The 13,181-nt window shown below is 38.0% G+C and overlaps 1 protein-coding gene across 3 annotated transcripts in view; it reads right to left on the bottom strand.

The window, feature by feature from the left end:
• ninj1 (ninjurin 1) overlaps positions 1 to 4,106 on the bottom strand; it is a 41,162-nt gene extending 37,056 nt beyond the window's left edge. Inside the window, exon 1 of one of the 3 annotated variants that reach the window (XM_062052506.1) lies at positions 4,005 to 4,106. In XM_062052506.1, coding sequence (XP_061908490.1) covers positions 4,005 to 4,070 — 66 coding nt within the window. In that variant the 5' untranslated portion in view covers positions 4,071 to 4,106. Of the gene's footprint in view, positions 1 to 376; positions 547 to 4,004 lie in introns of those variants that run through there. The other 2 variants (XM_062052511.1, XM_062052518.1) reach the window with 2 other exon arrangements.
• Positions 4,107 to 13,181: the final 9,075 nt, after the last annotated feature.

Raw genomic sequence — 13,181 nt, 5'->3', positions numbered from 1 at the left:
TCGTTTATAAATGATTTAATGTTTCTCTGCGGCCCGGTAGCAAATGCGTCACGGACTGGTACCGGTCCCCGGACCGGTGGTTGGGGACCCCTGATCTATACACAGAAGGGCATTGCTGTTTTAGTGTTCGTCGCTCCAAAGTTTTAAACTGATGTCATTTCTGGGTCGCATTTGGCCCGCGGACTGCCGGTTTAGGAGCCCTGCTTGATGAATAAGGAACGTAGAGTGAAACATATATTTAGGTATGTTTACTGGTGTAAGAAAAAGAAAAAAAGTCACCGCGCGAATAACTAAAGAATTTGTGTCGTTTCCGGGTTGATTAGCGGTTTAACGCTATCTCGGCTTAACAGCAAAGTAGAGCGGGGTTCTACCTCACCGTATCTCGTGTAGCGGACGCCGGTGCCGCCTTACCTCCGTGTCTCCGTTATGGTCAGCATCTCCGTTCATTTCTAAGCCTTCCATCGCCATCGCTGATTCCGGGAAGTTTTAGTTAAAGGAGAAATATTGTGTTTCTGTCTCGGTGGTCGTCGAGTGGGTTCGTGCGCGCTCGTGTGAAAGCTGCCGTGACGTCATCAATGGGGGGGGGGGGGTGGGGGGGGGGTGGAGCTGATGGAAGAACAATAGTTGTGATAATTGAGTTTATTCTACCAAAATATTTCTTGTCCAACAAGTTTTTTTTAAATAACTAATGAATTAGTATTCTAATTAAAAGAAGGGAAGTTCTGTTCTTACACTAACACTTTACTGCCACCCTGCGTTCACACGCGGCATTGCAACCTCGCTGCTGAAATATTGCAGATGCTATCAAATAGTTTTTCATCTTTCAGGAAAAGTATAACTTTTACAGCATTTAAGAACTCCTAAATTTTCCACTCAGACATTTTGAAATAAAGAGATTGAATATGATTTTAACCATTTAAAGGCCAAGATAGATAGATACTTTATTGATCATTTTCAATTATTTTAATTATACCACCCAACTGCATGCAGATGGAAAATAATATCTGGCTACAATGTGGCACATTTGAATGTTCATGTGTATTAATGTGCATTGTCCCATTAAACTATTAATAATAATTGATCGTCATAGTAAATGGTATTTGTAATGCACTATAAATTCCAGAGAAATTTCAAAATCCTACAACATTTGGAAAATGGTTAACAGATAAGAGATAAAAACAGAAAATGCTATATTTTGTAATATGTTATATTCTTCTAATTTTCCATTCTTCTAATTTTCCATTCCATTTTCTAACATATTGTGTTGAAGTTTGGGGAAATGTTTACAAAACAAACATAGACCCAATAATTAAACTTCAAAAAAGGGTAATTAGAATAATACACAAAGCGTGCTACTATGAACCTACCAATCCATTATTCATAAGTTCTAATGTGTTAACATTTTCAGATATTGTGGTTTTAAAAACAATGGAAATTGTGTTTCGAGTAAAGAACAACAACCTTCCAGCTTGTATTCTTGGGTTATTTAAATTAAGAGAAGAAAACTATAATTTACGGGGGATATCGATTTTTGAAATATGTAAAGTAAGAACGAATATAAAATACAAATGTATTCCAGTATTAGGAGTTAAATGGTGGAACAAGCTCAGTGAGGAGTTGAAGACATGTAGCTCTTTAAGGTTTAAGAAAGTCTTAAAAGGTGAAATAATGGAAAATTCAAAAATATAGCAACTATTACTTTCATCCCATTGATTTTTTTAACCTTGATGTACCAGGTAATCTAATTTTCAGTGAATGTATAGGATAGGCAAATACATGTCTTGGCTTCAGCCTATTCCTTTTTCGGTCATTCTTTTTCTTTTTGTGTGCGTATGTGTATGATTGTTAAAATGTATAATCTGTGCTGTTAAATTTATCACACAAAATGGTTGATTATATGACAGAAATAAGCTCATTTCATTCAAATGCTAAAAATAAAGAATACATTTAAAAAAAACATAAGGCCGAGTAAAACGGTCATATAGTTTATTATCGTATATATTTATTAACAATGTTGCAGGAAAAATACACTATGAATCAATAACTAAACACAGCCTCCTAGTACAGTATTTCTTATCCATACTGACTTGTGTATCATCAATTTTATGCAGTCACAACATGAACCTAAAAGTTTACAGTAAAATATAGAAGAAAAAAAAGCCAAATTTAAAGAGGAAAAGCTGAAATATCGATGCTATAGTAATTGATGAGCACAAAATTTTATGTTTATTTATTAGCTTTTTTACAAAATAAAAAAAAATATGTCAACTATCAAATATCTTTGTTTTTGTTTTTTTTTGGCCCTCGGTGGAAAATGGTTGAACATCTCTCTACCTTAAGGGATATGACACATGGCAATACCGCCAAGTCTTGCTAAAGATTTAGAAATAAAATGAAAAGACAAAATGAATACAGGTGATATCGTACCTGACATTACACATGTTGCACAGACTAGTTGCTTTTAATCTCCTTAAATTGAAAGATACCAAAGAATAGCAGCTGGAGCTGATTGTGTGCACCAGAGAATAGGATGAATACTTTTACTGACACATGAATGGTTTTAGAGGTTTGTTACGTTCCCTGATGGCTCAGAGTCTAGGGATCATAGGGGAACGCAACATAAAAGTGTATAAACCAAATGAGTTGTAAATTAAAGACACCGAAGCCAAGGATTGAAAACAAAAACTAGTGTTATTGAAAAGTAACCAAGGGGGCGGGGAGACACAACACTAGCCTAGCTTGGGAATACAGGTGCTGTCAAAGAAATGAACAAAACATACCAAAATACACCTCTAGAAAAGAAAAGGTAAGCTGACTAACTGAAGCTATTTAATTAGCACAAACCAAAAACCTACCTACCTACTCTAGCCAAAGAGGGGGTCCAAAACATACAAGGGTGACAGCCACCACTAAGCCTGGTGTCTCTATACACAAACAAATCCTACGTGTGTAGTGTATAGAGGCCTCTAGTGATGGGTCCGGCAACACCGATGCATCGGCGCATGCGTCGAGCTCATAGAGCGATACCCTGTGTCGGTGCGCGTATCGCTTTTAGAAAGTCACGTGACCGAACACGAGCTGTTTTGGTCACGTGACCGCTCATGAGCTGTTCTGGTCACGTGACCGCTCATGAACTGTATCGCACTGACGCCTGCGCGCCAAACTGTGTTTATTAGGAAGCGGCGCAATGCGTGTTGTTGACGAACACCATTAGGGCCGCTTGTTGTCACTGTCACTCAAAGTTGCATTTCAAAATTACACAGAATAAATGTGTTTATTTTGTTTAGAATTCAGATGGGTTTGATTTGGTGCGCGGCATATATTGGCTGTGCGGCGCACGGTGTGCACGGAGGACGCTTGAGCACTGCGCAATTGCGCAGGCGCGCACCTTAGAAGGAACGTTGCTCACAGGGCACAGAGGAGGCGTCAGTGCGATACAGTTCGCGTATCGGTCACGTGACCAAAGCAGCTCATGGTCGGTCACGTGACTTTCTAAAAGCGGTACGCGCACCGACACAGGGTTTCGCTCTATGAGCTCGACGCATGCGCCGATGCATCTGTGTGGACCCATCACTACTGGTACTAGAGAAGGTACAGGAATGACGGCGTGGCGAAGTTGGTAGCGTGGCTGTGCCAGCAATTGGTTACTGGGGTTCAATCCCCACCTTCTACCATCCTAGTCATGATACATGTTCACATTATTTGACTGTATCTAAAAAATATATTTTTATTTAAATGAAGATATGAAATAATCCTAAATGAAATACAATGACTTGGTTTATATTATTGTATATACTAGGTCATAATATCAGTGTCAGTTGAGTCGGTCCATAGGTTGCCTGTAGGGATTTTTAATGTCCAGCAGATGGCAGTATTTAGTGACACAGTATCGACACAGTATCAATACAGTTTTGCAATGTGTCGAAACGCTTCATGAGGCCTCATCAACCCATCACTAGAGGCCTCTGTCTAACCTTTCCCAAGACTAGGCTGCAGATACTTACAAAAGGTTGAAAGGTCAAGAAAAATGAAGACAAAAAAATAGCGTCTCTCCAAGCTCCACACAGCATGTCAGAAAAAGAATCCCCCTTGATCCAGTGGTGAGCAGGTGGTTTTAAACAGGCTGGGAGGATGAATGGTGGACCGGGATTGGCTGGCTGATTAACAGGTGAAACGAGGAGCAGCTGGGAACAGGAACCCGGTTGATTGGCAGCAGAGGCAGTGAAGGAGTGTGACCTGTACAAACAGAAGAAGAAACACAAAAACAAACCACCACTACGTGGAACGTAACAAGGTTGCATGGAGAGTGACAGCCACCCAGCTAATGAGTCAGTCATCTCCATGGTGACATGGACAGGCAAGAATAACAACTGAGGTGTAAACTTTAGAGATGTTGCTGTTGTTATACCTCAGTGTCAATATTGTGGTCTAACATGTCACTTTGTGTGTGTATGAGAGAGATTTACATTTACATTTACTTTACCTCATGTTTTCCGAGAGAGAGAGGGAGGAGGTGGCTTCACCAAATATGGTCTTGCCATCAGCACTAACAGCCCAGCATCATCTTCAAGGTGCTGCCTAGAACCTGGATTGGAGTTGTTTGGACTTTGCTGATCACAGACACGACGTTTGGAGTGGCTACTTAGACTCAAGCCCAGGAAATTTTCTGAAAAGCCGCGAATCTCACTATCAGTAAAGTTATGTACAAATAAAGTGAGCTTGGATAACAATAATTTTGCTTTATCAAAACCAGTAGAGTGGAAATCAATTTGACTTTATATGCTTATTTGTGTTTCATTGTATCTATTAAACCATATACAAAACCCAAAACCAATGAAGTTGGCACGTTGTGTAAATTGTAAATAAAAACAGAATACAATTAGTTGCAAACCCTTTTCAACCTATATTCAATTGAATAGACTGCAAAGACAAGATACTTAACGTTCGAACTGGAAAAGTTTGTTATTTTTTGCAAATATTAGCTCATTTGGAATTTGATGCCTGCAATATATTTCAAAAAAGCTGGCAAAAGTGGCAAAAAAGACTGAGAAAGTTGAGGAATGCTCATCAAACGCTTATTTGGAACATCGTAATTGGAACAGGCTAATTAGGAACAGGTGGGTGCCATTATTGGGTATAAAAGCAGTTTCCATGAAATGCTCAGTCATTCACAAACAAGGATGGGGCGAGGGTCACCACTTTGTGAACAAATGCGTGAGCAAATTGTCGAACAGTTTAAGAACAACATTTCTCAACCAGCTATTGCAAGGAATTTAGGGATTTCACCATCTACGGTCCGTTATATCATCAAAAGGTTCAGAGAATCTGGAGAAATCACTGCACGCAAGCGGTAAGGCCGAAAACCAACCTTGAATGCCCATGACCTTCGGTCCCTCAGGCAGTTTCTCAGTCTGAACATTAAATATATTGTCTTTGTAGTGTATTCAATTTAATATAAGTTGAAAATTATTTGCAAATCATTGTATTCTGTTTTTATTTACGATTTACACAACGTGCCAACTTCACTGGTTTTGGGTTTTGTACAATTGCATTTACAAGCCGCAAAGTATGTGAAAATACAATCTAAAATGTCGGAAATTCAGTCAGACATTGTCCTCACCTGTCTAGGTTGACTTCCTTCGTCTCCGGGCCGCCGACCGCACCGATCATCGTGGTGAAGTCCTTCGTCGAGCCGTCGATCGCTGGAACGCAGGTGAGCACGGGTGTTGATGAGCAGATGAGGGCTGGCGTAGGTGGAGAGCTAATGTTTTTAGCATAGCTCTGTCGAGGTCCCGTAGCTAAGTTAGCTTCAATGGCGTCATTAGCAACAGCATTGCTAGGCTTCGCCAGGCGGCACAGCATTAACCGTGTGGTTACAGGTCGAGGGTTTGGTAGTATTGTTGATCTTCGGTTTCTATCTGCAGTTAAGCACGATGCTATCACGTTAGCTCCGTAGCTAAAGTGCTTCGCCGATGTATTGTCGTGGAGATAAAAGTCACTGTGAATGTCCATTTCGCGTTCTCGACTCTCATTTTCAAGAGGATATAGTATCCGAGGTGGTTTAAAATACAAATCCATGATCCACAATAGAAAAAGGAGATAGTGTGGAATCCAATGAGCCCTTGTACCTAAGTTACGGTCAGAGCGAAAAAAGATACGTCCTTCACTGCACTCTAATCCTTCACTCTCACTTTCTTCATCCACGAATCTTTCATCCTCGCTCAGATTAATGGGGTAATCGTCGCTTTCTCGGTCCGAATCGCTCTCGCTGCTGGTGTAAACAATGTGCAAATGTGAGGAGCCCTTCAACCTGTGACGTCACGCTACTTCCGGTACAGGCAAGGCTTTTTTATCAGCGACCAAAAGTTGCGAACTTTATCGTCGATGTTCTCTACTAAATCCTTTCAGCAAAAATATGGCAATATCGCGAAATGATCAAGTATGTATGACACATAGAATGGATCTGCTATCCCCGTTTAAATAAGAACATTTCATTTCAGTAGGCCTTTAATGAATCTAAACTTTACTGCTGCCGCTATTTTTTTCTATATTTTTATTGTAATATTTTCAGATTGTATTTATTCTTTTTTTTGTCCAAAGTAAGACAAATAAAAACAATCTGAAGTTGTCTTTATTTTTTAGTTTTAATGCCACGATTTTAATAGTCCGTACCGCATGTGCACAGATTTTCCTCCATGCGGCCCCTGAACTAAAATGACTTTGAAACCCCCGACCTATGACGTCAGGATTTGGGGAACCTTACAACTTGTTTTAAGTGATTTTCGCTGTAATATTGCCACATTTTGTCTCTAATGACTATGCTGATGTTAAATAGCAGACAGCATCAAGAAATGATTTTTAATTGTGCTACGGACATGATGCTACTACCAAGAATGTATTGGGGCGGATGCAAAGAAAGGCGGCGGAATAGTTTTTTCGAAGACATTTTTGGACGAAAAACATGGAAAAAAAACTTTTGAATGTCTCAAAGTTCATTCAAAAGGCTCTGTGGATTGATGGAAGGAGTTTTAAATCCGAAGGAAAAGACCATTCGTTCCCTAACTGATAACCAGAAGAAGATTGCTATTGTTCTGGACTATCTTGCCAGTTGTGCTGTGTGGAAAGTTAATCGGTCTGGAGTGCACAAATGCAGCTTGAAGAGGTTTGTGTACACTTTATTATTTGCCTTTAATATACCTGCTTCATTACCTTTCATTTCATTCATATTTGGTTCGGGGTGTCATGTACTGTTTTGTCATGTCAGAGCCACCGTAGTGGCTCAGTTCAGTGTATGACGTCAAGAGAGCGGAGGAGATGTTTGACTCTCAAAGTTGGTAATAAACCGGAGCGATCCGAAGCATTGACTATTATTAAATTAAGACACCTAAATAAGTATATAGGTGAAACAGAGGACATAAAAATGGCGACGAGTGATGCACAGAGCCTGCAAGCCAAGTGAGATAACGCCAGCATACCGAAGTTTAATCTGAAGTGTAACAGAACGTTGCTGCTAGCGTTAGCATAGCATTAGCATGGAGAAGACGAGCCTGCCTGAGAGAGTTAAGTCCTAAGCTTATGTCAAAATTAATTGATTTATGACCTGTGACGGTCAAAGGTCAAGGTCAAGTTCAAAGGTCAAAAGTCAAAGGTCAAGTTCAAAGGTCAAGGTCAAAGGCCAAGTTCAAAGGTCAAGTTCAGGTCAAGTTCAAGTTCAAGGTCAAGTTCAAGGTCATATTTAACCCGGAAGCGGTTAAGACCGGAACCGGAAGCTAAAACCGGAACCGGCTAAGACCGGAACCGGAACCGGAAGTAGCTAAATCAGGAAGAGTTAAGTCCTAAGCTTATGTCAAAGTTAATTGATTTATGACCCGTGACGGTCAAAGGTCAAGGTCAAGTTCAAAGGTCAAAGGTTAAAGGTCAAGTTCAAAGGTCAAGGTCAAAGGCCAAGTTTAAAGGTCAAGTTCAAGATCAAGTTCAAGTTCAAGGTCAAATTTCACACGGAAGCGGTTAAGACCGGAACCGGAAGCTAAAACCGGAACCGGAAGCGGCTAAGACCGGAACCGGAAGTAGCTAAATCAGGAAGTAGTTAATACCGGAAGTAGCTAAAACCGGAAGTAGCTAAAACCGGAAGTAGCTAAAACCGGAAGTAGCTAATACTGGAAGTAGCTAATACTGGAAGTAGCTAAAACAGGAAGTAGCTAATACCGGAAGTAGCTAAAACCGGAAGTGGCTAAAAACGGATGTTGTTAAGACAGGAATTTTTAACATGAATGGGTGTATTGTTGACGTGTGAGAAGCATGTGGTTGGGGGTAACAAAGGAGGAGGGGTGCACGCGGAGGCAATTGACGAGTAAAGACTTTGTGAGTACGCTACGGAAACTCGATTTAGCCATGATTAACGAAACTCCGGTGACCATCTATAAAAAATAGCGAGTCGAAAACTTACCTCGACGCCCCGCAGAAAAGCAGGATTTTTTTGAATCGTACGTCTTTTCCCTGGAGACTTTCAACTCTGAATGCGGGGTGTTTACACCGGTTGTGGTCGTCCCCATTGTGGCATGGCGCGAGCGTATGGGGGAAATGAAGGACGAGATAGACAACTTGTTTTGAAGCGGTCGGAATTGGAAAAGCATGCTGACGTTGAAAAGAAAATTGTCCTTTGAGGACACACCCCCGCTTCAGTTTTGAACAATCCCCTTTGATTTTAACACAGACACTAATCCATAACAGATCTACCACTTTTTTTTTTTGATCGGTAAAGTAAATAACAAACAATTAGATGCGTAAAGACCTGCCTTATAGCACAGACAGACAAACTCGAACCATCCATGAACATGACTAATGAACCATCCACTTCCATCACGAACCAATACATTTAGATTGGGGTATGTTGTTTCTTTATGGGCAAAAATGTTAATGTCTCTTGTTTTTACGTTAGCATTTCAGCTTGCGTGCTGGAACCAGTCATTCCGGGCAGTTATCAATAATTTTCATTTAAAAAGGTAATACTAACCGTTTTAATATGGTTATCAATTATACCCTTTATTGTTACATCCCTAGTGCCAACTAACAATAAAGATGGCAACTTTGTTTAGAAATATTTATTCATACCGTAAATGTGCTGTTCATTACGTTATCACATGAATACTAATTACTCTTAAAGTTTTGTCCATTTTATAGCAATTAAAAGTGCTGATAAAAAAACTAGTAATCAATGTTTTGAGGACGGTCAAAATAGCGGCAATAAATACAAACAACACCAAAGCATTCTTTTTTTTGACGCAACAGTACATGCACATAGCTTTAAGAATCCATCAGGAATACCAAACACATTAACGTTTTACAAACAACACGTGTTTTGCCTCTAACAATAAACGTTCTAAAACCTTTACAAATTAAAACATATAAAGAAAAACATATTTTAAAACTCATTGTTGTTGTTTTTATGAGCAAAAATGTTAATGTCTCTTGTTTTCACGTTAGCATTTCAGCTCGCGTGCTGGAACCAGTTATTCCGTACAGTTATCAATAATTTTCATTTAAAATGGTAATACCAACCGTTTTACCATGGTTATCAATTATACCCTTTATTGTTACATCCGTAGTGCCAACTAACAATAAAGATAGCAACTTAGTTTAGAAATATTCATTCATACTGTAAATGTGCTGTTCATTACACTGTTACATGAATACTAATTACTCTTAAAGTTTTGTCCATTTTATAGCAATGAAAAGGGCTGATAAAAAAACTAGTAATCAATGTTTTGAGGACGGTCAAAATAGCGGCAATAAATACAAACAACACCAAAGCTTTCTTGATGTGTTAAGAAATGTAGACAAAATTAGCCGGCGGACTTTGACTAAAAGTTTGTTTTTTTGGTTGTTTTTTTTTGACTCAACAGTACATGCACATAGCTTCAGGAATCCATCAGGAATACAAAACACATTAAAGTCTCACAAACAACACGCGTTTTGCCTCTAACAATAAACGCTCTAAAACATTTACAAATTAAAACATATAAAGAAAAATATATATTTTAAAACTCATATAATAGTAGAACAATATTTATAATGTTTGTTCTGCTAAAGAAAGTATATTATGTAGGTGTGTTGCTAATGTTTTATACATGTGTTTATTTATTTTAAATAACACTTTGTTAAAATATTTCAAGGTATTAGTTATTTTCGAGCACATTTGACAATTGATGATAACCGCGATATTTTGGTCACAATAACTGTGATGTGATTTTATTTTTTAACATTTCTAATTCACATAAACTTGTTGCAATGCCTCCATATTTGTTTTGTGTTTTAACATTAGGGAAAGTCTGTATTGTTTATTATTGTTGTTTGGCACAGTTTATTCCCAACACGCTAAGCGTTTTATTGAAGTACATCACAGATTAACACTCGGACACGTCCGAGAAGGAGTATGAAGAAGCGTAGCTAATTTAGTGTTTTTGACCAAATTGCAAGATTTTGTGCCATTCCTTCCAGACAGACCCGTGATGAGCTGACATGGGCTACATTCCATATGTTAATGTGCATGGTGTGGTCCATCATCCTGTGTAGTAATCTGGCCCATAATATTTCGGGGTAGATGTAAAAATGACAGAAAATAACACCGCACTACAATAGGACAATTCAATAAGACATAAAGGAATGCTGAATTAATTTAGAATTTATTTTAATTCATATATCGAGAGAGTAAATGGAGTACGGGGGTTGGGGGAATCCAACAGTTATGTTTATTGTGCAGAATTTTTTTTTTTTTTTAAGGAGTAGCTGATGCCCCATCTGTATTATGTTTTCTGAAGAGGCTTACTGCGCCAACCCCTGATCTATACTCTTTTGAACTCCCCTGGAAGTTGAGACATTTTAGTCCTCGACTTCTTCTAAATTCTTAACTCTGAAGGCCCTGATTCAATGAGTTTAAATACACTAACACCTTGCTCTCCGTCGCTAACACTTAACGATGGCATATTTTGCTCATGTTTAATTTCTCATTTAAAACCGCTAAATATGTTTGGACCGTGGACCAACCTAAATCAGGACGACTAATGGGCTAATGTGCTCCCCCATAGCTGCTCCACAGACAACAGAGGTGCCCCTCCTCAGAAGCACACCGCTGTCATGGGACGGACAATGAACTTTCTGTTTAAGTTTTTTGGACTTCTGTGACCCATGATGTCTTTAACAGAATCTGTGAACAAATGTAACCCCTTTTTTTTCCCCCGGTAACACATTAATGACATCCTACGGCAGGGGTCACCAACGCGGTGCCCGCGGGCACCAGGTCGCCCGTAAGGACCAGATGAGTCGCCCGCGGGCCTGTTCTAAAAAAAAAAAAAAAAAAAAAATTTTTTTAAATTTAAAAATTTATTTTTTATTTTTTTATTTATTTATTTAAAAAAAAAAAATTAAATCTACATAGAAAAAAACACAAGATACACTTTCAATCAGTGCATCAACCCAAACAACCTCCCCCATGCACACTCATCCACACCCACTCACACAAAAGGGGTTATTTCTTTCTGCTACCAATATTCTGGTTCCCACAACATAGACAACACATCTGCAAGGGACACAGTCCCTGAAGCACACATGATTGTATAGGCTGCTGGTCCACTAACATTTTCATTAATTACTATTTTTTATGTAATTATTTTTATATTGTTTTACTTTCTTTTTTATCCAAGAAAAGGTTTTTTATTTATTTATCTTATTTTATTTTATTTTTTAAAAAAGGGCCTTATCTTCAACAGACCAGGTTGTCAATGAAATTAGATTTGTTTAAAGGGTTTTTTAAACCAGGCCCAGTCCAGATAATGTCCAAGTCGGACTCAGCAACACACACCTTCATTCATGTACACAGAAAAAAATTAGGGAACACAACAGATTGCATATAATTTATAAACAAAATTACATTTTCAAAATAAGCATTTATGTACAGTCCAGATTATGTCCAGGTCACTCAAATTAGGGAACACAACAACAGATATCATATAATCTATAAACATAATTATACTTTCAAAATAAGCCTTTGAGGACTTCTCATTTTTTTTTTAAATGTTTTTTGGCATCATTATCGTTTTCAACCATGTAACTTTCTAAAGTTAGAAAATACTGAATACATGTTTTAAAGAAAGTAATACTAAGTGAATATCTGTTTTTGGCCTTAAAAATAAACATTTTACCGAGTACTATAATTAAATTGACTAAATCATGATTGTCAATGAACTCTCCTAAAATAACAGAAACCACATTAAGCTTCATAAACAAACCAATCCTTAAACACATTTTTTCAACTTCCACCCAAAAGAAAGACACAATATGACAATACCAAAACAAATGCAGGGTGGATTCAGGCTCCTGACAACAAAATCGGCAATCATCTGACTCTGTCATATTCCATAATTTTAACATTTTCCCTGTGGGTAAGAAGTTATAAATAATTTTAATTTGAAAATAACGATTTTGCACATCGATAGTGGTTTTATAGATTAGTTTGAATATGGCATCCCATGGCAACGGGCAGTCAAAAAAGTCCTCCCATTTTCCATTTGTGTTGTATGAGGCAGCCTTCAAAGATTTCTTTATTAAATAAAAATTATATATTTTTCTATTTATTTTAGTTCCTTTTTGCCAACTAGAATTTCTTATTAGAGGTTTACAAACTAATAATTTAGTAGTTCCATAATTAATTATTTGTTTCCATCTTTTCCCAATTACTCCAGTTAGTTGATAAAATGAAAAGCTTGAGCAAGCATCACCATACATAGCTCTAAATTCATCATACTTCATAATTTTACCATTCTCATTGATAATATCATTGACAAAAATGATTCCTCTTTCAAACATATTTTTCCAAAAGAAAGGCTTTCCATCTATTACAATATTAGAGTTCATCCATATTAACTGCTGCAAAATATCGTCTCTTTTTTCTGGCACATAAAATTGAAAACACCACTATGAGTGGATTGTTTCCTTTATGAACCCCGCCATGTTTCCCAGCAGACTCTCTGGGAGGGGATCACTTGTAAAAAAGGATACAATTTCTTTTGATACAGTACATGTTCTTTGTCCAACAGGACATTTGTGTACCACTCAATGTTTGAATACATCTTTGGAACAATTGATGCTTTTAAAGACAGACACATAGCTTCAAGGTTGACAAGTTT

Source organism: Entelurus aequoreus, linkage group LG01 (assembly GCF_033978785.1).
Source record: "Entelurus aequoreus isolate RoL-2023_Sb linkage group LG01, RoL_Eaeq_v1.1, whole genome shotgun sequence".
In the NCBI taxonomy this organism is placed as follows: Eukaryota; Metazoa; Chordata; class Actinopteri; order Syngnathiformes; family Syngnathidae; genus Entelurus; species Entelurus aequoreus.
This window is presented reverse-complemented; position numbering and strand designations above follow the sequence as displayed.